The sequence below is a fragment of the Myotis lucifugus genome, unplaced genomic scaffold (assembly GCF_000147115.1).
Source record: "Myotis lucifugus unplaced genomic scaffold, Myoluc2.0 scaffold_295, whole genome shotgun sequence".
In the NCBI taxonomy this organism is placed as follows: domain Eukaryota; kingdom Metazoa; phylum Chordata; class Mammalia; order Chiroptera; family Vespertilionidae; genus Myotis; species Myotis lucifugus.
In genome coordinates this window covers 492517-519131 of record NW_005871343.1, presented here as the reverse complement: position 1 = coordinate 519131, position 26615 = coordinate 492517, and the positions used below count along the sequence as shown (strand labels likewise).

The 26615-nt window shown below is 40.8% G+C and overlaps 1 protein-coding gene across 1 annotated transcript in view; it reads left to right on the top strand.

Moving 5' to 3' along the window:
- Positions 1 to 26615, top strand: part of NTRK2 (neurotrophic receptor tyrosine kinase 2) — a 312980-nt gene that overhangs the window by 209846 nt on the left and 76519 nt on the right. The window contains exon 18 of the mRNA XM_023763642.1: positions 26230 to 26360. Coding sequence (XP_023619410.1) covers positions 26230 to 26360 — 131 coding nt within the window. The remainder of the gene's footprint in view (positions 1 to 26229; positions 26361 to 26615) is intronic.

Below are 26615 nucleotides of genomic sequence, written 5' to 3'. Positions count from 1 at the left end.
AACATTGGTTCTAAAGATGCTCAAGGAACTTAGTGAGAACCCCAACAACATAAAAAGAACATGAAAACCATTAAAAAGAACCAGTCAGAAATTGGTGACACACTAACTGTAATGAAGAATAAATTAAGGGAATCAACAGTAGAGTAAATAAAATCAAGAATTGAAATATAAAGATGATATTCGCATCATGGGGATGCTGGAAGAGAAAGAGCAAAAATTAAAAACATATTTGGAAAAAGTAATGACTGAAAACTTCCCTAACTTGGTACAGGAAATATATATATACAATTCCTGGAAGTGCAGAGAGTCCCAAACAAGATGAACCCAAGGAGGCCCACACTAAGGCACATCCTAATCAAAATGCAAAAGGTTAAAGGCAAAGAGAGAATCTTAAAAGCAGCAGAGAAAAGGCAGTTAGTTACCTGCAAGAGAGTTCCCATAAGACTGTCAACTTATTTCTCCACAGAAACTTTGCAGGCCAGAAGTGATTGGCTAGAAATATTCAGAGGAGTGTTGTGGCTTCTCATAGCTAGACAGAGGGCCAATGGAAATGTTAGATAGTACCTCTGGATGCTCCCCTCTGAGCCCAAGGTCTTAACTACCATGCCCTAGGAGACATGGCACTAAATGCTTCTCTTGTTGGCAATCAGACCCGTTCTGCTGGTATCAAGGAAAGGAAGTGATGGCTTCTCACTGACACGATCACACTCAGAATGTTAGTGTTGGCTGGGCCCTTCGAGAACATGTAGTTCCACTTCTTCATTTAAAACATAAAAGAACTGTTCAAAGGGTAAGTGACTGGCATTTAGGGTCTTATATCTAGTAAATAGCAAAGATGGGATGAGAAACCAATCTCCCTGTTTCTGTTTGGGGCTCTGTGATTGCCCTTCCCCTTTGCCCATACCTGCTGAGCATGTGAAGGATTTTGTGTTTCTAGATGTGTGCATGGGGTTGAGGAAAGTGAAGGAAGGATATTCTTAAAGTTTTTATTCTTAAATGTGGATCCCCCATGGAGAGTCCTAAGAATACCATGGGCACAGTAATGGGCTGGCTTCTGCGCTTCCCTTTTTCCTTTGTACATTGTCTGTAACTCTCAGCCAGGGCAAATCTGAAGTGAACCATAGCAACTGCATTTCAGAGGCGTGCTTGGGGAAGGTTTGACAGGGCTATTTAAAAAGCGTTTGTACTTGTGGGTCTAAATGTAAATTGTCAACTTTTTCATGATCAGATCGTTAACATGGTCTTCGCCGTCATTGAGTGGGAAAGGAAGCCTCCTTGGCTGTTCTGAGATGGCAGGGAACAACCTGGATAAAATGTAAAAGCCTCCTTTTATTGATTCATTTAAAAAATTCTTTCCCCAAGTCTTCAATTTAAAATTTTTCAACAGAGAAAAACATTTATCCATTTGAGCACAGACTCTTTTTTTTTTTTTTGCAAGCATCAGGAAGCAGCATATTGATCAAAAGAGGAGTTAGTAGGTAGCAGGAGGTAAGGAGCCAGTATGCTAATGGACTGCATACAGTTGGTTCACATTTTAACCTAGAAATAAAATCACTCGTGGAACATGGTGGATAGGATGGTACTTTCTAAGAGAAAATGTGCAGCTACAGGTTATATATTTGATTAAGGGTTTTTTCCAGCAATTCAGTCACAGATAGGACCCCAAAAATGAAGAGACAAAGATGAAGTACTATATTCTCCGTTATAATTTTAAAAATGTAAGTAATGTTCCAAGTCCTATAAAACAAGCATAAATTTATCATCTATAATAATAAATGCATAATATGCTAATTAGACCAGACGTCCTTCCAGACAACCTTCTGGATGAAGCCAGGGCTGCGAGGGAAGCCCAGGTCCCAGGTGCCAGAGGGAAGCCTGGGTCCTGGGTGCCAGAAGGAAGCCGGTGCCAGCAGCCAGGGGGAAGGAAGGCCTACTCTTGCACGAATTTCGTGCATCGGGCCTCTAGTAATTAATAATGATATAAGAAACCCCAAATTATTATGCAGAGCATATTTATTTTTATCTGCCTCTTTATTTATATATAACCCTGCTTTATCCAAAATATTATGGATGTGTCTGAACTACAATAATTTTGGTGGTATCCCCTAGGACTTGGCTCTTCTTTCCTTCCAATATCTTCTTCTCAAAAGCCCCAGCTCCACCCACCTCTAAACCATAGTTCCACTGCTCAGAATGCCCAGAAACTCGCCTCTCCGTTGAAGTTGAGATGCACTTTACTTTGGTAACTTTACATAGCAATATCTAAAGACTGGCATTGGCACTGCCATTGATTTTTTACTTTACGGACATTTTTCCTACTGGTGAGAAGGCAAGAAACTTTAAAATTTCTGTGTGCTCTTTTCTGAATGGCTGAGGGGGGTCCATACGCATGCTTTAGGCAATGGGGATTAGGGTGAGTGTGTGAACCTGTATTCTGTACCAGCAATTCAGGAGAAAAAGCAGTGAGGGGTGGGATGTGAAATGCTCTTTATTCTCGGTTGTTAGTACTTTTAGGAGAAATCTGAATTTTTATGAACAATGAGTACACATTGGTTTTAATTTTTTTAAATTTCAGATTATCCTGGGGAGAAGGACAGTAGGCAAGCGAATCTACAGGACTAGTATTAGAAAGGTAGGGAAGACAGAAGCACTCAGGGTAAAAAGAGATCCACTAACTCTCCCCAGGCCCTCAACCTTTGGGTGCCTTAGCTAGGAATCCTGGCTCCTCCTTCCTGTGATGGTGGACACAGCATGGGCTCTGCTGCTTGAGAGGCCCAGATTTAAATCTCAAGTCTGATACTATTAAGTCTATGGTTTTAACCAGTCACTCAACTGGGCCTTAGTTATTGTATTTGTAAAATGGGTGCAATAAAGCCTGCTATATAGCTTCTGTGAGATCTCAATGCAACAATAATTGTCAAGCCACTAGCATGATTTCAAATGTTTACTAACACATTATTTCAATAATTTCTCATCCCTTTTCCAGCCCACCTCATTAGGGTCACCAAGTAACTTAGAGATAAGGGAATTTTAAAATTCTATTGGACTGCCCAACTGAAAATCTATACATGTGCCTATTTAAATCAGTTAAAATGCAATAAAATTAAAATTTCAGTTTACTTCAAATGTGTATGATATAGGACAACACAGATAGGACATTTCCATCATTGCAGAAGAGTCACTTGGCCAGTGCTCTAGACTCTCTAGCAGCTGTCAGTGTGACACAGTTCTGAACCACACAGTTCTAGTAAACACAAGTCCTTGGGTAAGGGTTTCTTAAAAGGCCTGCTATGACCATGGGGGTGACGTGAGGATGGAAGCCATGAGGATGGAGTGGAGCTGATCATTGGAGATATTCTACAGCTACTCATATTCTTACAATTTCCTCATCTTTCCAAATCCCATGTTATGATCACCCCAGCACTAATACTTACTAGCTCTATCTTAAATTGGGAAAAGTCTTTGATTTCAGTGCATCATATTTTTAATGGGAAAAGAGGTCAGCTGGAAGAAGCAATGTATTCTTAGTAGGCAGGGAAAGCTTTCCTTCTCTCTCCTGACTTCCATTTAGAATTTTTTTATATCTTCCCTTCCCTTCCCTCCCTCCCTCCCTCCCTCCCTCCCTCCCTCCCTCCCTCCCTCCCTCCCTTCCTTCCTTCCTCCCTCCCTCCTTCCCTCCCTCCCTCCCTCCTTCCCTCCCTCCCTCCCTCCTTCCCTCCCTTCCTCCCTTTTATTCCCTCCTTCCCTTTTTTCTTCCTTTCAAAATATGCTAAGGACATCTACCTGGCCTGAGAGCAGCGGTCCTTCTACTGAATCAGGGGATGCTTTGTCCATGCACCTGTATAACTTCCCGCCTGGACTATTACTAAGCAGGTGCTCCAACTATTTCTGAGCAGCTGCTCCAGGCTACTCAGAATTAGTGAGTCTAAAAGAACGGTACCTGCAATGCGAGACAAACTGAGAAAAATATATCTGCTAGGTGCTGCAAAACAGCTTAAATATGGAAATACCCTTCCCTTCTTCTCTAGCCTTCCTTTCTTAATCAGAAGTTATTATAGATTATTGTTTCCTTTCCTGTATACTAGGCACATGGTGTTCTGAGCTGAGAATTCATGAATTCTAATCTTCATCATTGAACTGGCTTTTTGCCTAACCTCGGACAGAGGACACCCTGTGTCTTTAATGCATTCCTCTAGGAGTCACATGGAATGCTGTAAAAGGTTTCATTATTAGTGGCATTTACGGAGAACTTGCCTGGCTGTATAACTCCAGCCAGCCTTCCTTTTTAATCTTTATGTAAACGGGCACCTGAATTTTCTGTGAATATTTTCACTCAAACACGGTTTCTCCTCTGATATCAGAAATGAAAATTTAGTGATATCACTTCAAATAACAAGGCATTGTGTGAAGACAGGAGCTATTTCTCTTACATTACAGATGCTTGCTGACTATAAAGCCAGCTTTTTGAAAGTTGGAATGCATTACTCTTACGGGAACTAGTTTATAAATGGTGGTTAGACTGAGGCTAGATAACAAAAGTCTGTTTCACTCAAAGTCCAATACTTAGTTTTGCAATAAAAAACTAGTGGGAAATAGCGTTGTTCTAATCAGGAGTCAGGGACCTTGGAAGGCAGTTTCACCAGACCACTCGCTAGTGGGCAGCGAGGGCGGCCATGAGTGTGGCGGGGCCAGGAGGGAGAGTGGCTGAGAAGATTTGATTTGGCTCTTCCCATTGACTGGTTCTTCCCACTTCGGCCCAACCCCTACAATCGGTGACTTTTGCTGGGTTTAGTGTGGATCCAAGTGAATCCACTCCCTGACCCTGTCTCTCAAGAGCCGTAGGGTTAGTGGACGGTAATGAGCCCTGTTTGGTCACATAACAGAGGGGCTGAAGGCAAGTGAGAGAAGTTTTCAGGGCAAGTGAGAGAAGTTTTCAGGGAGAAGTGGCCTCTGGTGCCCTTGAGATCACAGTGGGCAGCTGCTCTGCCTGTACACGGAGTGCTTTCAATGTTTCTGTTTGTTCCTTTATAAGATTGCACTTAATATGCAACCTGCCCTCCCACCCGCCTGGACTTATTCTTTGTCTTTTTCCTTTTGTAAAAGTAATTTTTAAATAGGTGCGTGTCTTTTGAGAAGGAAAATTTTAACTAATTATGTGGCTCAAAAAAAAAATCCAGAATGCTTTTGGGGAAATTCAAAGCACTTCTCTAAAGTGTAATGGGAATGGGGACTAGGGTAGGTGTGGCAGTCCTCCAGTGAATGTGGAATCAATATTTGTTGAACTAAACATGTGAATCTCCTTCAAACCACACTCACACAATGTATTTAGCATCACCTACCGCTAATAACAAGCGATGGTAGGCGTGGACTTGACATCTGCAACTTTGTTCTGCTTCCAATGCAGGTTTCAACCCAGTTAGAAGGTCCTCACCTGTGAAGAATGGGTTTCTTTTTTTTAAAAAAAATATATTTTATTGATTTTTTTTACAGAGAGGAAGGGAGAGGGATAGAGAGTTAGAAACATCGATGAGAGAGAAACATCGATCAGCTGCCTCCTGCACACCCCCCACTGGGGATGTGCCCGCAACCAAGGTACATGCCCTTGACCGGAATCGAACCCGGGACCCTTCAGTCCACAGGCAAACGCTCCATCCACTAGGCCAAACCAGCTAGGGCTAGAATGGGTTTGATTTGGATAAATTGCATAGCCATTTACATAGCAACAGAACGTTTTTAGAAAATGAGCTGAACAACATGTTGCACTTGGGGTTCTAAATGCATTTTGGTAAAAGTCTAGATTCTTTGGTTCCCCTTTATTATCAACAGGAACAATAAATAGAAACACACTCTTTTCAGTTAATTTACTTCTCTTTCAAAACAAAAACAGCACGCAGATTTTTGTACCTGCCTGGCAACAATCCCAATAGCTTTGCTTAAATTTGCTCAGGCTGGTGGGTAACATTTACACCAACTACAACTATCAGGAAATGAAAATAATGCATTTTTGTTGATAAAGTAGATTTTGCCTGGTTGTCTTTAGAGGTATTACCTTTTTCCTTTTAAAGAATAAAGTTTTTCTAAGAATATAGATTTGGTATAAATATAAGGTGGTTATGGACCCGAGTATCTTGTCCTGTGTAGTTTTTTACTTTGTTCTGTTTCTGAGTGCATTTGAATACATGCATTTACAATCTTGCTCAAGTTCAAGTTTTTGATCTCCCAACCTCTAATAAAAAAGTGAGTCCATATCTTTTGGCTGTTTCTTGTCTTCTCTGTTGGTTGTAATGCCTGGGAAGATGTCCCCTGGAGATGCCCCCTTTATTGCTAAAGAAATACTCAGTTGTGTTCATCATGAACCAGGGCACTGTCCTTTTAAGATATCAAAACAGCCCGGCTGGCATGGCTCAGTGGTTGAGCATTGACCTATGAACCAGGAGGTCACGGTTCTATTTCCAGTCACACGGCATATGCCCAGGTTGTTGGCTTGACCCCCAATGTGGGGCATGCAGGAGGCAGCCAATCAATGATCCTCTCTCATCATTGATGTTTCTATCTCTCTATCTCTTTCCCTTCCTCTCTGAAATCAATAAAAATATATTTAAAAAACATGTCAGGAAGCTTAGGTTATTTTAATATTGGCCACTAGAAAAGAGAAATATGTCTCCCTCTGGCTGGACCCTTCAAACGAGGGAGTCCATTTCATTTGCTGGAGAATTCAGGGAGCCCCACTTCTCTCTGGGTCCACATGACTGCCTTTGCCCAACCATCAACATACATCTGATGAATGGATGACTTGATGAACAAAACAACTGGAATCAAATACTTTGGAAGCAAACCGTGTCAAATTAAAAATGACTTGTCTGGTCATTGAAATAGGTGCAGTGAAAGGCCTTTACGCCTGTCTAGACTGTAGAACTTTTCTGTAATGAACATTGATTACTTTTGTAATCATGCAAAAACAAAGAAAGAAAAAAGTAAACAGAACACTAGAAAAAAAACAGAGATCTAATTGCTTTTTTAAGGATGGCATTAATTTACTTCATGACACATTTCTTTAATATTTTTCTCATTTGCAGCAAGCAATGTTTTAAGAGTGCACAATACACATACTCACATACTCAATGTATTACTGATAAAAAACATTAAACCAACAAACATTTATTGAGCACTTATTACATAGCAGGGTACTTGCTAGGCACTGTGGGGGATTTATGGGTAAATAATATATGAGTCAGGCTGTCAGGAGCTCACTTATGGTGCAGGTGGGATCAAAGGCATAATTGTTCATAATGAATGGTAGCTTTTAGTGGCACACTGGTTCTTATAAGCATGCAGTGTGCTTTGTCCATATTAAAAATGTATCCAATGGCACATCTATGACATTTTTTAATTAAATTGTTTACTTTGAGATAATTGTAGATTCACATGCAATCGTAAGGGATAATACAAAACAATCCCATGTGCCTTTTACTCAGTTTCCACAGATTCTAATCTTGTAAAACTATAGTACAGTATCACAGCAAGGTATTGACATTAATATAGGCATGACACAGAGCGTCCCCATTACCAGTAGCATCCCTCATGTTGCTCTGTTATAGCTAACCCCACTTCCCTCCTCAGACGCCTCTCTCTCATCATAACTCTTTTGCAACCACTAATATGTTCTCTATTTCTATAGATTTGTCAATTCAAGAACGTTTTACATATATACATATATATTCTTTTTTTTCTTCCATGCATCTTTTATTTTATACTTACCTATACTGTTATTTTGGAAGTGACTTTCTTATAGGTGCCATATAGAGTTGAGTCATGTTTCTTAATATGTCAATTTCTATCTTTTAAATGGTTGTGTTTAGATAATTCCACTTAATGTAATTATTGGTATGTGAGGTCTTAAGTCACCCATTTTATTTACTTTTTGTTTTTTCACTTTTGTCATTGTTGTTTTTATATCTCCTTTTTCTTCTTCTTGCTTTCCTCTGGGTTGCTTGAACATTTTTAGCATTTCATTTTGATATATGTACAGTATTTTGAGTATGTCCTTTTGCATAGTGGTTGTTTTTGGTATAATATTCAGGGTGGAGAAAAAGCATGTTTACAGTTGAGTATGGGAAACACAGAGTTTATTCTTGTATCACTATTTATTTTATTATTTTCTATATGAAAAACTATAAACCTACGTTTGCCTCACCCTGTATACATAACTTATTACCATCTACTGGTTTTGACATTTTACAAGTTCAAATGAAATATGGAAACCTTACACCCTTTATTTTCTCCTTTTCATTTATAATATAATTGCCTTCAATATTTCTTCTACATATATTTAAAATCATAATAGACAGTATAATTTTTGCTTTAGCCCCTCAACATAAATTAGAAAATTCCAAGAGAGAAGGGAAATGTATTAAATGTGTCTAGTTTTTCCTTTCTCTGTTCCTAAAGGATATTTTCACAGGGTTTTGGGTTGATAATATTTTTCTTTCACCACTCGAATGAGGTTGCACTGCTTTCTTCTGCGCTCCGTCATTTTATATGAGAAATCCACTGTCATCCAAATAGTTTTCCCTTATAGGCAAGGTATCATTTCTCCGTCACTGCCCTCAAGCTTTTTGTTGTTGTTGTTCTTCATTTCCCGAAGTTTGGTGAAGAATAAGGTTTGGTGATGAATTATAATCTTCATAGTATGAATTCATAGTATGAATTTCTTTGGGTTTATTCTGTTTGGTGACGACTTTTTAAATCTTTAGGTTTATGTCTTTTCCAAGAGTTGGAGAGTTTCAGTCTTTATTTCTTTGACTGCTTTTTGACCACGCCCTTTTCTTCCTCTTCTAGGGCTCTGATGACATGAATGTTAGATCCTTTGCTATCACCCCACATTTCCATTTATTCAGGCTCCATTAATTTTTTTTCAGTCTATTTTCAGTCTGTTGTTCAGACTGGATAATTTCTGTAGTTCTATCTTCATGTTTACTGAGTGTTTACTGTCCCCTCCATTTTGTAGTTGAGCCCATTTATTGTATTTTTAATTTTGGTTATTGTATTTTTCAGCCCGAAAGTTCTCATTTGGTATCCCTCTTTATATCCGCTGTTTCTGTACTGAGACTATTTTCATTTGTTTCAGTGTGCTTGTAGTTGTTCCTTGAAGCATCTTTGTCATATAACTCTAACATTGCTGTTATCCTGGTGTTGGCATCTATTGATTTTATTTTTTTATTCAGTTTGAGACCTTCTTGGTCCTGGGTATAATGAGTGATTTTTTTTTTATCGAAGCCTAGAAATCTGGGGAATTCAGTTTTGAAACTCAGAAGGTATTGAAATCTTCTATTTTAGCTAGCTTTCTCTGACAGCAGCCTAGCAGGGCAAAGGGGGACTCTGCCTCATTACTGTCAGGTGAAGGTAGACATCCAGGTTTTCCACTCAACTTCTATTAGCACTTGAGGTGGCAGTCTCCTCATTACTTTTTGGTGGGAGTGGGAGTGGGAGTTCCACCTCCCCATCAGGCCTCTACGGACACCTTCTTGGTTGGGAGGGGTGGTAATGCTTTCTTACTTTTCCCCATATGGCTTCCAATGGTATCACAGTGTATGGGGGTGCAAGAAGAATGACTTCCTTATTGCTGGGTGGTGGTGAACGTCCTGACTCCCCACTCGGCTACCTCAGACATTACCCTTGCATAGAAGAATGGGGGTGCCTGATTCTTGCAGGTTTGGGATGGAAGTATAGGCTCCCTTCCTGGTGGGAATGAAAGCCTGAGCTCTACTTGGCCTTTTCTCTGATACCACCTGGGTGCATGGCTGGGTGCCTTGTTACAGCCTCATGAGGATGGAAAGAAATCCAGGCTCCCTACGCAGCCTTTGCTGGCATGGGTGGGGGTGGAGCCACAATTACCCTATGGGATTTGGTAGGAGTAGAGCAGTTACTGTGTAAGATTTTTCTATCGAGGCTACTGTTTTTCTGGTATTTTAGAAAGAGAGAGCAGCCTTTTTTTCTGGGGATTTTTCTGCCTGTATATCTTCAGATTCCTGGCTTCTTCAGTTCCAATTTGGGTATATATGAGAAAAAATACAATATAGGGAATCCACCACCATGTATTTCCAAGGTTTCTGGTTGATATGTCTTCTTCTGTCCACCTTTCAAAGTTTTCTTATGTTTATTTTCTATATATCGTTCAGGGTTCTTAGTGGTAGTTTATGAAAAAAATTGAGAAAATGATGTCTACTTCATCTTCCTGGGAGCAGAAGTCACATCTCTTACATTCTAATTTGCCATTATACATCGCCAAATGTGGAACTTTCTGGAAGATTAATAAAACTACTTAAATGTAGATTCAGGCCTGGGATACTCACCTGGCTGAAGTCTGGCGTCTGAAATCTATTAGTCCAGAGTGAGCAATGTACAGATCTCCAAAGGATAGGTCAGGTCTACCTCCATGCTAGGAAGTCCGGGTAGGTGGGTGGATCATGGCAGAAAGAGCTGTTTAACAAACAGCAGAGTCCTAGTTACAGTTAATCTGCCCTCTCAGAGCTGGGTCCCAGCAAGGGCCTGGGAGCATTCAACCAGGTTGTATGAAATAACATACAACCTTTGGAGAAGGGCCTAGAAGGACTTGGCTGGGATTCATAATGGGTCCCAACTCAGAAGAGAACTGAGATGCTGTTTAGGAAACTGAAGGAGAACACTGGCCAACAGACAAGGCTAATCAGGGTGATCAAAACCAAACCAAAACAAAACAGTGCTTTACATGATACGACATGATGAACCTTGAAAACATGATGTTAAGTGAAAGGATGCCAGACCCAAAAGGACACATATGGTATGATTTCATCTGTATGAAATACCCAGAATAGGCAAATCCATAGTGATAGGAAACTACTGGTGGTTGCCAGAGGCTGCGGGGAGGGGAAAATGGGAAGTGACTGCTTAATAGGTACAGGAGTTCCATTTGGGGTGATCAAAAACTTCTGGAACTAGATAGTGGTGATGGTTGCACAACATCGTTAATGTACGTAATGCCCCTGACTTGTACACTTTGAAATGATACATTTAAGGTGTATTTTACTACAATTAAAAAAAAACACCTGTGATAAATGAAAACAAACAAAAGAAACCACAACAATGCTCCTAATCCCTGTGTCCAGCAGACATTACTAGTTGATTATAGCTCTTTTTCCCACTAAGCCCCTGATCCTCGCAACATAATGTTCTGTGTAAGCATTTGCAATTGATAGAAGACATATATGAAGGATCTGTTTTCCATCTCAGGAAAGGAGCTCCTTCTGGACACACTGACATCCAGTCTAGAGTGGGGCAGGGGATCCCAGTTCTTACCAGGAGCCGGCTTGGGACTGCTCATTTTTTGCCTCCCTTAATCAGAACAGGCCCAGGGGCTGGGTGCAGCTGAGCCTGCCCTGGGTTACAGCAGCTGAGATTAGTGGAGGGCCAAGTGGCAGAGAAAAAAAAACACCTTGCTTTTCATGTTAAGATCTAAGACATAGCAGGCAGCTCTATAGTGTTAATTCTTGAAGATCTCAAGGCAGCCTGCTTGCAAGTTGAATTTCAGGGGAGAGATGGGAGTGATTTATGGTGACATCTATTAAGCTTTTATAGAACATAATACATGTGTTCTTGCTCCTACCGTAAAATTAATTGTTGCTAATTAGTTAGGGCTGCCAGCTCACTGGTGTACGAGTCTGTCACACTCCCTGGTCCTGGCCCTGTTAATTAGCCTCCTGGAGTCTCATCCTATCCCAGTGTCCTGTAGCTCTCCCTGCTCTGTACATTTCTCATTTACACAATCAAGCCTACTTGTTGGCTTTGGTTGGTCTTGAATAGAAGTTTAATTGGGGGGGGGGGGCGGGGCATAGAAGTCCTTGTGGATCATCTAATGATGTCAGGTGAGACAAGTCATTTCTTTAAATACATATAATTGATTTCAGAGAGAAAGGGAGAGGTAGAGAGAGATAGAAATATCAATAATGAGAGAGAATCATTGACTGGCTGCCTCCTGCACGCTCCCTACTGGGGATCACGCCCACAACCCAGGCATGTGCCCTTGACCGGAATCGAACCCAGGATCCTTCAGTCCACAGGCCGATGCTCTATCCCCTGAGCCAAACTGGCTAGGGCCAAATCATTTCTTGCATACTATCAGGTGTCATGTAAGCACATATGATCCAAAATAAATACATGTCTTTCAATAATTATTTTCATAGAGTACAAAGTCCCCATGAAAAAATACAATGAAGATCTCAGGGACTTGGTTTTAGTTATTAATTTCTGGGTTGCCAGGGTCTGAGATGAAGGTCATCCTGCTGGAATGATAGCCCACAGACATGTATGCCGCGGTAGGAGCGACTGGGCTGGGCAGCTCAGACCGTAGCAGCTGCTTGGCCTGGGGCATTGTAAGTATCAGCTCTAAGGAGATGCTATGAGGTGCTGAAGATACCCTGACAGTGATTGAGCTGTCCACAGCCTCCCAGCCCTCAGAGGGGCTTTGGGAGATTTGCCTGGAGAATGTATAATTGCTGTTGACATTTCCATGGGAAAAGGAAGTCAATTCTGTTGGATTTTCCGAGAAGTGGGAGCTTGCTTTGTCCATCCAGGGTGAATCTCGAGGGAACAGTCTTATGAAGTTGTCATCACATGTAATGACAACAAAAAGGCCAGGGTTTTTCTAAATACAGTTATGTACCCAGTGAAGCTTGTTCACTCCTCTGCTTAATAAGCCAACAAAACAGCCAGGCGCAGGAGAGAGAAAATTTCCGTTTACATTGATTGCATCGTGCATGCCTCTGCCCACCTCCTGTGAGGCAGCTGATTTCACACATCCCCATGACAGAGTAATGTGACTTCATTGACTGGCAAGCAGCTGTCGATGCAACGTGTGAGGTGTCTGGGTGTGTGTGTGTGTGTGTGTGTGTAATGCCCACACACTGCAATGAAGAGGGAATGGAAAGCACGACAGAGCTATTGAAATTTAAAGGGGAAGTGTGTCTTTATTACAATTCACTTATGAAAAGGAAGGCTGTAGTTATGTTCAAATCTGACCATGTCTAGGAACCCACCTGGCAAACAAAGAAAAAGGACCAATTTCAACCCTCACTGTGTATTGCATTGGGGTAAGTCTTCAGATAATAGGTCTGGGAAGGTAGGATGAAGCACCAAGACTCCAGCTGGCCCAAGCAATCAAGGTATTAGGACCCAGGTTATCCACGTACCAGTGCCATGCTTGTCCTTGACCTCCTGCCCCCTGTTGTCCTCCTTCTCTGCTCCACACCCGGGGTTTTAGTGCGTCTGCTTCTGCTCCCCATCTCCCCCTGCATCTCCTTGGAGCAGATGTGGGTCCAATGGTCCATGTGACAACATCTTCTGAGAAGTCTTCTTGAATAGAAGGCTAAAGGATGAAATACGGAACCTTTTTGACAAATGCATGTGATTTTTTCATGAACACTCTCTTAGGCAACTGAACCACTTCATTTGGCTGCACAGTTAAGGGGACACTTGGTTGAGAAAGCCGTTCATGTTTTTGAGAGTCATGTGGAGTATGGTAGCTGAGTGAATAATGCTTCTGTTCCAAATATTAAATAACTTAGCTATTAGCATCTATAGCTTTCCTTTCACTTTCACTGCCACCACTCTAAACCAGGACTTTGTGACTATGCTTTTATTAATGCAACAATCTCCTAGCTACTGTCTTTGTCTCAGTTCACACGTAATACACCGTGCATATCCCTACCAGACAATATGCTAATTACATAATGCTCCACCCTCATTCAGGAACCTACAATAGCTCCCTTCTGCTTATAGGACCAAATCTAGACCCCTCATCTATCCTTCAGGCTCTCTGTGACCTGGTCCTATTGAGCCCATTGAAACTTCCTATTGTAATTTCCAAACTACCATTTCTCATCATACCCCTGATTGAACATAGCAGTCCTGTCGCCACTACCCTGCCTTCATGCCTTTGCTGCTCCTTCTTACTTAAGAGCCCGCCTTTACCTCCAATTATTCAAATGAATCTATTTTTCACATTTCCACCCAGACCTTTTTTAATCTGTGAAGCCTTTCCTATAATTACCATCCACATTACTAGTAACTTATTCTTTCTTGAGATCATATCCCTCTAGCAGCCAATGCTTGGTGCTATTTCCACACTAGCATCTTGCATGGATCTTAGTCTCTTATCTACAAGTTTTGTCTTCAGATTGAATTTTTAACTTTCTTGATTTAGTCTCCAGAATGCCTTCCACACCACACTGGTGTAAAAGACATTGAACTTGGAATAAAAAAGCAAAGCTTGAGGTCTGGCTTTATAACTGACCAGCTGTGCAACCTTGATGATCCCCTTGAACTCTTTGAACCTCTGCTTCCTCAGCTGTAGCATGGAACGCCGAAAGGTTTAGCAGCCTATCTCACATTGTTTTAATGTTCAAATAAAATAACACGTGTGAGGGCTTTATGAGCCTTAAAGTGCTCTGGGACCAGAAGGCCCATTATTATTGTAGTTGTCGGTAATATTTAACATTAAATTGAACCAATAAAAATGTATCTGTAAGACACTGTGTACTCGTGAGTGCCAAATCACTAAATAGCAGTGGTCACGCCATATACCATTTTTAATGCATTTTATTTGTCAGCATGCTTTTTATTTAGAATACCATTTTGTTCTTGCGGGGGGCGTGGGGGGGGTCAGGTACTTTCATTCCCATTTTAGAGCTAGAGGAAAGAAATCAAAGTTGGGCAGATACATTTAGAGAATTGCTTCAAGTTGTGTAGTTATTAACAATGATAGGGCTGAGGCTTCCCTTTCTGCCTCTTAATCCCTGCAAATTATAGTCACTTCACTCATTGCTCCCCCATCACCACCCTAGACCCTGTCCATGGGACACTTCCCTCTTTCTTTTTCATTTGCCTTCCTCAGTGGGCCTTTTCTTCCTTGGCCATCATTGGATCTTGTATAGCTAGGTGCCTTCATTTGAGTTTGTAAAGATCTCACTCCTGTTCATCTATAATAATAAAAGCATGATATGCTAATTGGCTGGACAGCCTAACGACCTTCCGGTCATCCTTCTGGACGACCTTCCGGATGAAGCCGCAGTAGTGGGGGCCGAGGCAAAGGCGGCCGCCACGGCGGGCGGAGGCCAAGGCAAAGGTGGTTAGGGGCAATCAGGCAGGCAGAGTGGTTAGGGGCGATCAGGCAGACAGGCAAGTGGTTAGGGGCGATCAGGCAGGCAGGCAGGTGAGCAGTTAGGAGCCAGCAGTCCCAGATTGCAAGAGGGATGTCCGACTGCCAGTTTAGGCCTGATCCTGCAGGGATTCCTGTGGGATTGAGCCTAAACCAGCAGTCCTGGATTGCGAGAGGTCTCAGGCTGGGGTGAGGAACCCTTCCACCCTCTCCCGTGCAGGAATTTCATGCACTGGGCCACTAGTTTCCTTATAATCATGTGCACATTTATAGATGGAAGGGCAAAATAGAAGAATTTTTAGTGTTCCTTACAAATACTGTGATTCACTCAATTATTTTTAGGTGGAGGAGCCAGGATCAGAGAAGTGACCTGAGTCCAATGTTGGCTCTTCACTCTCAGTTCTGGCCTCCTGAAGACTGTAGGTCCCTGAGAAATCAGGTTCTTCTTTAGGGGCTTGTCCACCAGGACCACAAGGCAGGGCTAGACATTTTTTATCCATACTCACAGGGACACTGTTACCACTGAGTATTCCTCAGCTTAAGCATACTGTATACTTTAACTTTGACTTGTTCTTGAATGAATTTGCTTAACATCACCTTCTCTGAACATGTGATGGCATTTTAATACTTTAGAAAATGCCAATCCCAGATGTAAATGGTTCATATTAACATATAAGAAGAGTTTTTAATCACCCACCATAAGTTCCCTTTGTCTTAGTAACATTGAAACTCTCCCTGAAGAAGGCACTTTTTATAAGGGACTTCATTTTAAAACCCAGAGAATCATACTAGAAGCCCAATTTGTGTGACCCTCTACATAATCCCAACAGGACTCCAGAGCCCAGGGGATGGGAAGACTTCTCTCCTTTCTAAAGCAGCCCGATTAGGTCAATGTGACTTAATTATGTATTTTTTAGAACTGTTCTCCAAAAGTGGAGCTTGTAAGATGGATGCAAAATTTGGAAGTGCTCCAGCTAACAGAACCACCCACAAGTTCTTATCAAAAGACAGAGAGGAAAGGAACCCAAACACCGTGACTCTCACACTATAAATCCATTCCCAGCTCATAAACTGCCTTCAACACTGTGCTTCTTGACATGCGTTCACACCCAAGGTTTTGCAGCTCATCAGAGATGGAGAGTGTATATAGACAGAGAATGAAAGGGATAATTCTGGTAGCTACAGAGAATAGGTGATTTGACTTCTGGGGAAAGGATATAGCAATATTCTATGGACCTCATCCAGCTTTTAACCTCCCTGACTTCCCCTGTTCTTACATTTTTGAGTGATACGTTGCATTTGGTTGATACATGTCTGTAATGAGAAGGAATAGGGTATTAATGAACATGGCGCTGGATTTGACATTAGACACATGGAGAAGAAAATGTAGTCCTGATGCCCACTTAGCCTTGCAGTATACAGTATTAAGCTGCTCCTGTTATGTTCATTGCTTTCCAATTTTTAGAAGGAAAAGACACTTAATTGTATCATATTGTGAACTGAATGTACACAGCAGCAATTTTGGCACAGTTGCAGTAAAGGTCAAGCTCACGGGATATAGGAAATAATTGGGGCAGAAGAAGCTAGGGGTGTAATAAGCTCAACATATACAGAAGAGTATTAGGATACCTGAAATAGAGATGCAGTGTGATAGGTAATCAATAGAAGAACTGAAAATATTACAGCTCCAAATTATTGGGAGGAGGTGGGAGGGAGTGTGAGCAAAATCCTCCTCCTATGTAGCAGAAAGTCATTAAGTGTCTTAAATTAGGAAAACAGGAGTAGGAGGTACAACATTAATTAGAGTTATGGAGATGATGCCTAGAAAACAAGAAAGTCAAACTACACTGAATTAAGACGAGTAGGACTGAGGACAGGAAGGAGTGTGGAAAAGTACAGTTCCTTTTCATCTTTAGCTCTTTAGTACTACTTATTTGTTACCATTTGTATGTATACCTTTTCATAATTTTTTCTGTAAATTAAAAGAAAAAATGCAGGTTCTTTTATAACATTCAGAGGTTCTGTTTGCAAAGGTAAAACCTAGCAATACATTAGGTTGAACCATATGAAATAGCTGTTTGTCCCATTTGGGCCTGTGCAAATAGAAATTTCATTTGGTTCAACCTAAATAGTTTTCAGAGTTTGTACTTTAATGCAGACACATTTTAATGTGAAGGTCCAGTATATGACCAAGTCAGTTACACTCTAGTATTTTGGAAATGGTATAATTCATTATGTCCAACAAGTCCCTTCTTTCCAACCAACACTTCCAGCCCTGCTCAACTTATAAGGGAAAATTCAAATGGCATGTCCTCCTACCTCAAAGCCTATACTCAAATGATTTGCTTTAGCTTTTTTTTTTCATTCTGAACACCCCTCACCCTTTATTTTTTACATCGGTCATGGCAGGCTTTATGTTCTGCCTTTAACAACTGTTATTGTGTATTTGTCTCATCTCCCTAGTAGACTGACCATCATTTGGGGAAAGATTTGTGTTCTATTGGGAGAGACTGCATGGGTTTTGAAGCCAATCCTAGCTTGTCTTGCCCACTTTCCAGCTGTGTGGCTTTGGGCAAATTACTTAATATCTCCAAGACTCAGCTATGACATTCCTGAAATGGAGACAGTGATGTCTCTCCATCAGTCCATCAGGATGTCTGAATAAAGACTCTATGTACAACGCTTAACACAATGCCAAGCACACAGAAGATGTGCACTTAGTGACTGTTGATCTTCTCTTCCCCTGCTCATCCTTGAATCTCCCACAGCACCAAACATAGTTCTTTTCACATAGATGCTTAAGTGCTGAAATGGTGGGAGGGGGGGTAATGTTGATTGAAAGATGCTGTAAGTATTGTGAAACCCTTTGAAGAAAATAAACTTTAGCATTACCTTTTGAAATATGAGTCCTCAAATAAGCATGTTAAAAAATATCATAGAATTCTGTTTTGCATATTAACTGGGCAGAAAGCCATGGAAACATTTGGGATGTACTCCAAAATCTTGTCTGTGACCTGTATTCTTACAGACTTTGGCCACATGTCATTGGTTATGAGCTCTACAGAGCATCTGCCTTTCTAAGGAGTTTGGGCAGAGTCTATAGCTGAGGAAAGCAGCCCGGGAAACTGGCATGGAATTCTGGACCTCATAAATGCCCATTGACTTTTCATTGCCTATAGACTAAGTGCTTGCCCTTGTGTTCAAAGCTTTCCTCATAAGGACTCTAACATGCTTCTCTCAATGACTCCATGGAGCTTCTTCCAAGTTGCCCATTCACATAATGCTTGGCTTGCTCCTCTCATCATCATTTATCACATTCTGATAGAATTATTGCTATTTCTCTTACCAATTCCTGCTCCCTCACTAGAATATATGTACAGAAATTGTGTTATATGTATATAACATGTATATGTTACATACATACTTCTGTTAGGATAAACTATTCAAAATGATGACACTGGTGTGGTTTGTGAATTATCCCCACCAAAAGCAAGATTTCTTTTGCAATGGGAGGATTTATGTAGAGGTATGTTGATAAAGGCCAACTAACCTGCAGAAGTCACTTAGAGAATGTAGCAGCTACTAGAAGAAAAGTATTCATGAGGAGGGCACAGGAGTGGAGGACCCCAAATGATAGAACAGATACCAACATAGATTCGTGCATACAGCTTGGGAAGAGGGTGGTAAAGGAATGTTTTTCATCCTCAGGAGCAAGAAGAACTTTCGGGCTCAGGGACACAGGGTCGAAGGGGTAGGCAGATAAGACTGTCTGGCCCACCTGCCAGGATTTTGTACAATCACTCTGCATAATTATTCTTGAAAATACAAACATTGCTGGGGCTGACTGACAAGTATTGTTCCAGCAGGGAGGGCTGTCAGGGTAAATCAATCCAATTCTACCACATGCCAGTGTGTAGAACAGATATAATTTTGGCTGTTAGGGGCTGTCAAAGCGAGGGATGTGCCGTATGTGTATTTTGAAGTGTGGTGTTCCCGTCAGTCTAACAGCTTGAAAGATTTCTGGGGCTTTCCCCCTCCTTGGCTGTTTTCTACAAGAAGTTTGGGTAATTTAATTTCAAATAACTTGATTGCATTTATCTACTGTAATGATTGGGTTAAATTAAGCATTGCTCCTGCATGCCCCACAGCTGTTCTCTGGTTTAGCATGGGGGCATCAAATATGTTTTAGAAGGAAGGGGCCATTTGCTGCCATTGGATGTTGCATGGGGCATCCAGGTTGGTATCTGGTACCCTCCCAGGAGTGCTGAGTCACCCTGCAAGAGTCTATCTTGCCCATTTCAAAGCTTAGCCCAAAGGCACACAATGGGGCCCTTGGGGATCCCTTGAAGTCCACTTCCTCCTTCAGTGACCCAATGCTGTGATGAGCATCAAAGATTAAGCCCTCAAAAGTGGCTCACTCAAGATCTTTGCTCTCTGTTTTAGACTTTTTCTGCATCCTCCACTGCACTGTACTCTCAGGGTCTTCTCCAAGAATCTGTCTTGCAAGTTTTCCTCTCACCCTCCTTCTTTCCCTCCCTGCCTTTCTCTTTGTGCCTGTTTAATTTCTTACTTCCTATTATTCTTCCTAACATAGACATTTTCAAATTTCTCCCTCCTCAACCCCATCACCAACTCCATCCTCTATATTCACTTGTCTGCATGAACTCCCACATGTTTAGGCTCCACTTACCACTTCCAGGTCTTCACTTACACTCACCCTTTGCCCCTGGCAGTCTGACTTTTGCTCTGCTCAGCCTCCTTCATGGCTCATTCTCCTGCCTCTCAGATTCCTCCAGTTTGGTTTTGTTCTATGGCTCATTGTTCTTTGTCTTTCCCTGAAAACACATAGGATTAGTACCTGGCAAAGTCCTCTGTTGTATTTGGGGGCAAGGACTTGACCTCAGCTTCTCTGGGGGCAGTCACTCTGAGCTGTGTGCATTCCAAGGATAAGGGGCTAGAGAATGAAAATATTATAACTGGATGGAGCTCACTTTCAGTCAGCAGAGGCCTCTGTGCGAAGAAGCTATAGCTACACCCTAACTGATTTCTCTGGCTCCAGTTTGCCCGGCCAGCATAATCTAATGATTTGTACTCATCACTTTTCTCCCAGGCTCAAAAGTCTGTCATAGCTCTAGATAGGGCTCATATACAGAATAAAGTTGTGGAATGTGTGTGTGCTGGAGCTGACCTGATGCCATTTAGCTCCAAAGTATTCATTTAAAGACGAGGAAATGAAGGCAAAGGGCATTGACATCATTGTTCAAGAGTCCAGACTTATTAGTGCCCAAACTTACTACCTAGTGAGGTAGTCAAAGCCCTCTGTGATTTAGGCTTGTCCTACTCTTAGAGAATATCATCTACACTCTCTTCAGGAATAAACCAAGATAAATCACTATTTCGCACATATACTCTGAACTTCTCCCCCTACCTTAAATACCCTCTTTCCCACCATTCTTATCTCTTGTTCAATCACATCTATTTTTAAATTTTCATGTTATTATTTATTCATACTTTAGATTGCTTAATAAGTCTAGACCCAGCAGTGGGTATGGGGAAATTATACCTATTCTTCATCTACATCCCCAAAGCATTCTTGAGTATGCCCACAGACATTGATTTTTATGTCATGATGATAAGAGTCGTGGACTCCCTGTGTAGTGCTTTGGCTGGGGTGGCTTTTGTGTCATATGTTTATCTCTTACTGAGTTATGCTTTAAGAAATAGTCTTTGGAAACTCACTATTTACTCTAGGGCCTTTGTGAGGACTTCGATCCCCTGTGTAAAATTCATTCAAAATATTCCTTGGAAAATGAGATGCTATGAAGAATCTTACCACAAGGAATGTCTGTACTTTTACTTTGAGTAGTAAACATTTTGTGAATTATTATATTTTTCTTTTGGCTTCTGATACTGGGAAGTTCAGGGTCAAATTATGACTTAATTTTAATAACCCTGTGATACCCTAGAATTTGCATGTTTGCATTTCTACTGAATACCTTGCCTTCATCTTCCATGCCACTTTCCCTGATGATTCTTATTTAAATTTTGTTTTTCCTTGCAGGGTTATGTAAAGTACCTAAAATCTTTTATGAAGGAAGCAAAGGTGTAAGGTGTTATAGATATACATATTTTTTCCTGCCCTGTTAGGTTGTGAGTTTCTTGATTTTTTTGAAGAATTTCAATAAATTAGGGTCTATTTTACTCATCCTTTTATCTAGGCCCTAGAAAAATGCCCAGGCCATAATAGGTGCTTAACAAAGTTTTGCTTAACTAAATTGCTAAAAGTAGACTCACAATTCCCTAGGTGGGCAAAGTTGAGCTCATACACTTTCACTTTGCTTTTTTATAAGAAGGCCAAGGAAAGGTAGAGTGTTGTAGTGAAAAGAACTCAAACTCTGCCTGTTACCAATGGTAGAAACTTGGATGAGTTAGGTAGCTCAGCTGATGCTCTTCTTTTTACTTTAATCAAAAAATGGAGATAGGGATACCTTACTAGATTGCTATGAAGATTGATAACCCCTGTAAATCTCTCAACACATTTTCTGGCTCATAATAGCAATCAGCACGTGTTAGGCCCCCACTTCTCTCCCTCTCATTTCATTAGAAATAACACTTGGAAAAGGATAAGTGGATGACTCTATGACCGCAAGTAAGTCAATTAATAGTGGTGTCATCTGTAAAATAAATGTGACTATTGACCTCATTCAGAAGGATATGAAAATTAATTGATGGTAATGCACATTGGGAATTTTTGCTGAAAAGTGCGTAAGAATGGCTCAGTATTATTCCATTTTATTTCATCATTAATATTATTTATGAATATTTGGCCGTGTCTTGTCCTGGTGCATTTTATGTCTGTGGTCTTAATTGCATTTATTTCATTTTAATACCAACTTGTATCTTAATAAAAATGTAGATGAAGTTCAAAAACATAGTTTCCATCTTTTATGAAAATCTATTTTTACAAGGTAGATGGTTTTACCTGTTTTAATATGCTACCCAGGAAACAGACATCAAGATAGATAGAAATAATTTTTATTAATTTTATTCAGATCAAACTTAAGCACTTTCTAAGGTATTTAACTTTTATATCCTGCTTTTCTCACTCATATTTTATGTTTATTTGCTGTTTTTTAATGAAATTCTTCATTATGAGATGTTTGGCCCATTTCAGACGATAAACGTGAATGTTTGAAACATTTCTACTGGAAAAGATAATTAACTAAATGAAACACCTGTTACTATTTTAATCTCAGGAGACGCTCACTGCCTTCAGTCTCAAATGGGCCTGTGTTACAGAGTCCAAGGGTGGCTCTTCTGAAGGTCAGGACACCGGAGTCGTAGTTGGGCCACCCCCTAGCTGTATGGCCCTGAGGAAGTCACTGTCCTGCCTCAAGTCTCACTGGTCAGCTGTTAAACAGGAGGGAGTCAGCCTCACAGATCTTTAAATTCTCTTCCCATCACAGCACCCAGCCGTCTGAGAGAGAACCACGTAGGCAACTGGCCCTACATTTAGGTCTGTAGAGAAGAAGAGAGATTGCTCCTAATACAGAATATTATCTTCTGAATCCATATTACTTTTTACCTTCCTGTTCAAAACTTTAAAATATCTTTCTTTTGAGAGGCAGATCACTTAGTAGCTGGCATATATGAGAAACTCAAGAAGTATCTCAATTCAAGGTCCGTGTGCTGAGCAGGACATGTCGACTGGGTCAAGGTTTTCTATGAAACCTCATTTCTGGGGAAACGGGAAGGATACATTTCTTACTTCAACTCTGAGTAGACAGGGATTTAATTATTTATTTATTATTTATATTTAGGTTCAGTGGTAATGGTTATATCTATAGCCTGTGTGTGTGTGTGTGTGTGTGTGTGTGTGTGTATAAAATTTACTTCTGGGTGATATCAATACCAGGAATTCAATTTAGACCATCTGAAACTGCCGGTATCTCTGTAAACTACAGAAGCTTCTTTATGACAAAATGCATTTTTCAGCGGCTGTAATGTAATGCTAATACAGAACCGGAAATCTACTCAGCTCTGGTCCAACATGAAGCAAAAGACAAAGGGCACCAAATTTCCACTTTGAAAAATTTCATTAATGACAAAGATGGCTAGACAGTTCACAGCCATTCATCTTGATTGTTATTGCTAGTTATCAGTTTCTCCCTGATTTTACAAAATAAATTTATTTGCACAATAATGTAATCACACACTTTATTTTGAATATATAGATGTACATAGATCAGTCTGCAGACCACATGTGTTTGGCAGTATATTTCCTACACCACATATACCTCTTTTTGATGCCCCCTTTTCTTTTGGCAAGGTGAAAAAGGAAACTTTATTGATAAAGCTTTTTTTTAATCAACTTTTCCCTTCAAATCTAGGAACCCATTTATGCTGGAGTTTGGGCATTTATTTATTTTTTATTAGTTATTCGTGTTGGGTTTGATGTGATTTTAATCAGGTCTCTAAGATTCAGAAGAGAATTGACTGACCTCAGGGAAAGAATGTGTGTAAAGAATCGACATGCTTACCTGATGGTTTATTTGTTATAGAGTCCTTAGATTCACGTCCCTCAGGATATTTTGTATAAATGAATCCAAATACATAGGGCTCTTTAAGGCAGTGATATTCAAAATGCTAGTCAACAATGAGATAAGGAGCTTGTCCAGAATCAGAGCATTGCTTCCTGTATTAAGAAAGTCTTGGTCCTAGAAAAAGTCACCTTAATGCCATGCACTCAGCCAAACTCTCACAGAGCCTCACCTCTGAACTGGAGAAGAAATGGCGGCCCAGTGTTTCTACAGATTAGGCAAGTGACTGAACCATTCTCTGTGCCCTGCACCCTGAGAACGATGACACTGGTGGGGTGGAGGAGGAATGTGTCAGCCAAGAGCTCAGTGTGTGAGAGGAGCAACCAAGATGTCAGCAGTGAGGGGCAGAGGTGATATAGGCTGCTGGCTCCCTAAGATAGATGCTTTAGGATAGCTAGATGCTTTAGAAAATTTTGTCTTTAGCCATAGCTCTATAAATTTCTTTCCAGCAGGAGAGAGAGAGAGAGAGAGTAATGGCCAGAAACCACACACAAGGGCCTGAAGTACCTGCAGATAAGGGGTGGGGATGGCTTGCATTTGAGAAAGCTGTAGGGGAAAGGCATGGATGTCCTCAGGGCATAGCCAAGGTTTCGGTTGAATCAAGGAGGTAGAGGGAAATTTAAGGAGAGCTCATGGATGATAGGTAGCCATCCCAGAAGGCTCCAAGAAAGGTCTGTGAGGGAGGTGAAGGGGTGAGCATTGACTCAGCCTGGGACATTTATGAGCAAAGCTGGGATGAGAGGTTGATTAAGAAGTGATCCCCTGAGAGGGTACCAAGGACTTCCATGGTTATTTCAGGAAACAGGAAGGAGGCAGGTGGGGATAAGTACTGATGCTCTTCGGAGGAGAATGGGAAGAAATACTTAGCTCGGGTTAGTCGTTCTCCCTGCTGCTGACATCTCAGAGAATTCTTTATTGCTTTCGTACTCAATAGGATTGTCAATTGACTGAGATAATATGATTATACAGGGTTTGCCTGCTGTTTATTATGATTCAGCCCATTTTTCAACAAATATTTTACAGCACCAACCATATGCAAAGCACTGTGACGCACTGTCAGGAATGCAGATACAAACACAAATGGTTACCTGTGCCCCTGGGCTATAGGTTTTATAAAAGAGATTAACTCTGCTTCAGGAGAATACATTGGCAAAAGGCCACCATTCATGTAATCTGTTATTTTCCAAGACAACAAAGGAAATTAATACAAACTAGCCATTTCTTAAAGAAAAGAGGCATTTACTGCTTTCAAGGTCAACATGGGAAAACTGGTCTCATCAATTTTAGTTTTGGAGATGATGAAATTTTGTCTTTTGCCATAGCTCTATAAACTTATTTCCTACCAACTTTTTCTCCTCCTTAGAAAATGTTTTAAAAAAGAAAATGTAAATTAAATGGGATAAAAAAGTTAAATACTTGCCTTGATCTGGTTAGAATGTAAAGTAAATCAAGTGGCTATTTAATTCCCAGTGAACATGTGACAACCATGGAGTTAAATATTAGATTTAAATAGGGCAGCTAATTCTCTGCAAGAATTACATTTATCTCTTTATATGGGCACTCTACCTAATGAACACATTTCTCTCCCCTTCAATCCGGGAGTTGTTACCAGAGCATGAGATATTAATATACATGCCTAGACTCATTAATATTGTTGCTCATAAAAGACCTTTTGATTTTTATCACCCTGAGTTCCCAGAGGCCTGTGGAAACCATCATTGCTTCAAACCACATGAGTTACCAGGGGAAAAATCCTATTAAAGTAAAACCTTAATCACCACTTGCATTTTATATCAAGTTGTATCTAAAAAGAAACTGTACAACATCTTCATCAACATAGAATGGATAAACAAATGGCAGTACAGTCCTCCCACAGAATATTATAAAGCAGTAAAAGCAATATAATCACTACTACACACACTGGAACTCAATAAAATTTAATCTGAAAGACATTGTTGAATGAATGATGCAAGATATGGAAGAATACATATAGTATGATTCCATTTATGTAGGTTCAAAACCAGGCAAAGCCAAACAATATCTTGTTAAGGATATATCACTAGTAGCCAACCTAGGAAGGAAATGATTGACGCAAATTCCTTTCCCCACTAGACATGTGACTGACAAATAGATGCAAAGCATCTGGCTTGTAAGAAAGAGACCTGCCATTAAGGTGCATTTCTTTCGCATTTCTCCCCTTTCCTAGTCAGTAAAGTCCATTTAATGACCTTCTGCAGCCAACAGGCAAGTCCCTACTTCACTTCTATCAAGGACAATAAATGAGCTCTGGAGAGCAAGCCAACTGTGAGGTTGGACATTGGGCTTCTCCTCTGCTTTGCTTTGTGCAGAGAAGAGCCCAGACATGGACCCTGAGACTCCCCACCCTCAGCCTCCCCTCTGTGTGCTTTGATTCTAATTTCCATTCTCTTTGTTTTACAGTTGTTCAGCACATCAAGCGGCATAACATTGTTCTGAAAAGGGAGCTAGGCGAAGGGGCCTTTGGAAAAGTGTTCCTAGCTGAATGCTATAACCTCTGTCCTGAGCATGACAAGATCTTGGTGGCTGTGAAGGTAAGAGAACACTCCAGAATGTCTTGGTATCCACGGTCTCAGTAATGTGTTGAAAGAGTTACTTTTTTATTTTAGTGGCCAATTCAGGAGCATGTCTGCTATGAAGGATGTGCTCAAACTCTTTTAACTAAGTGGACAGTGGGAAGGATATTTGGGGCATATCCAAGTGTCCTAGGTTCTTTCTAGGGGCACCTAAAAAGGCTGTAACTAGCTCTGAGCTACTCTTTCAAGTCAATTTTAACTAAATTTCAGACA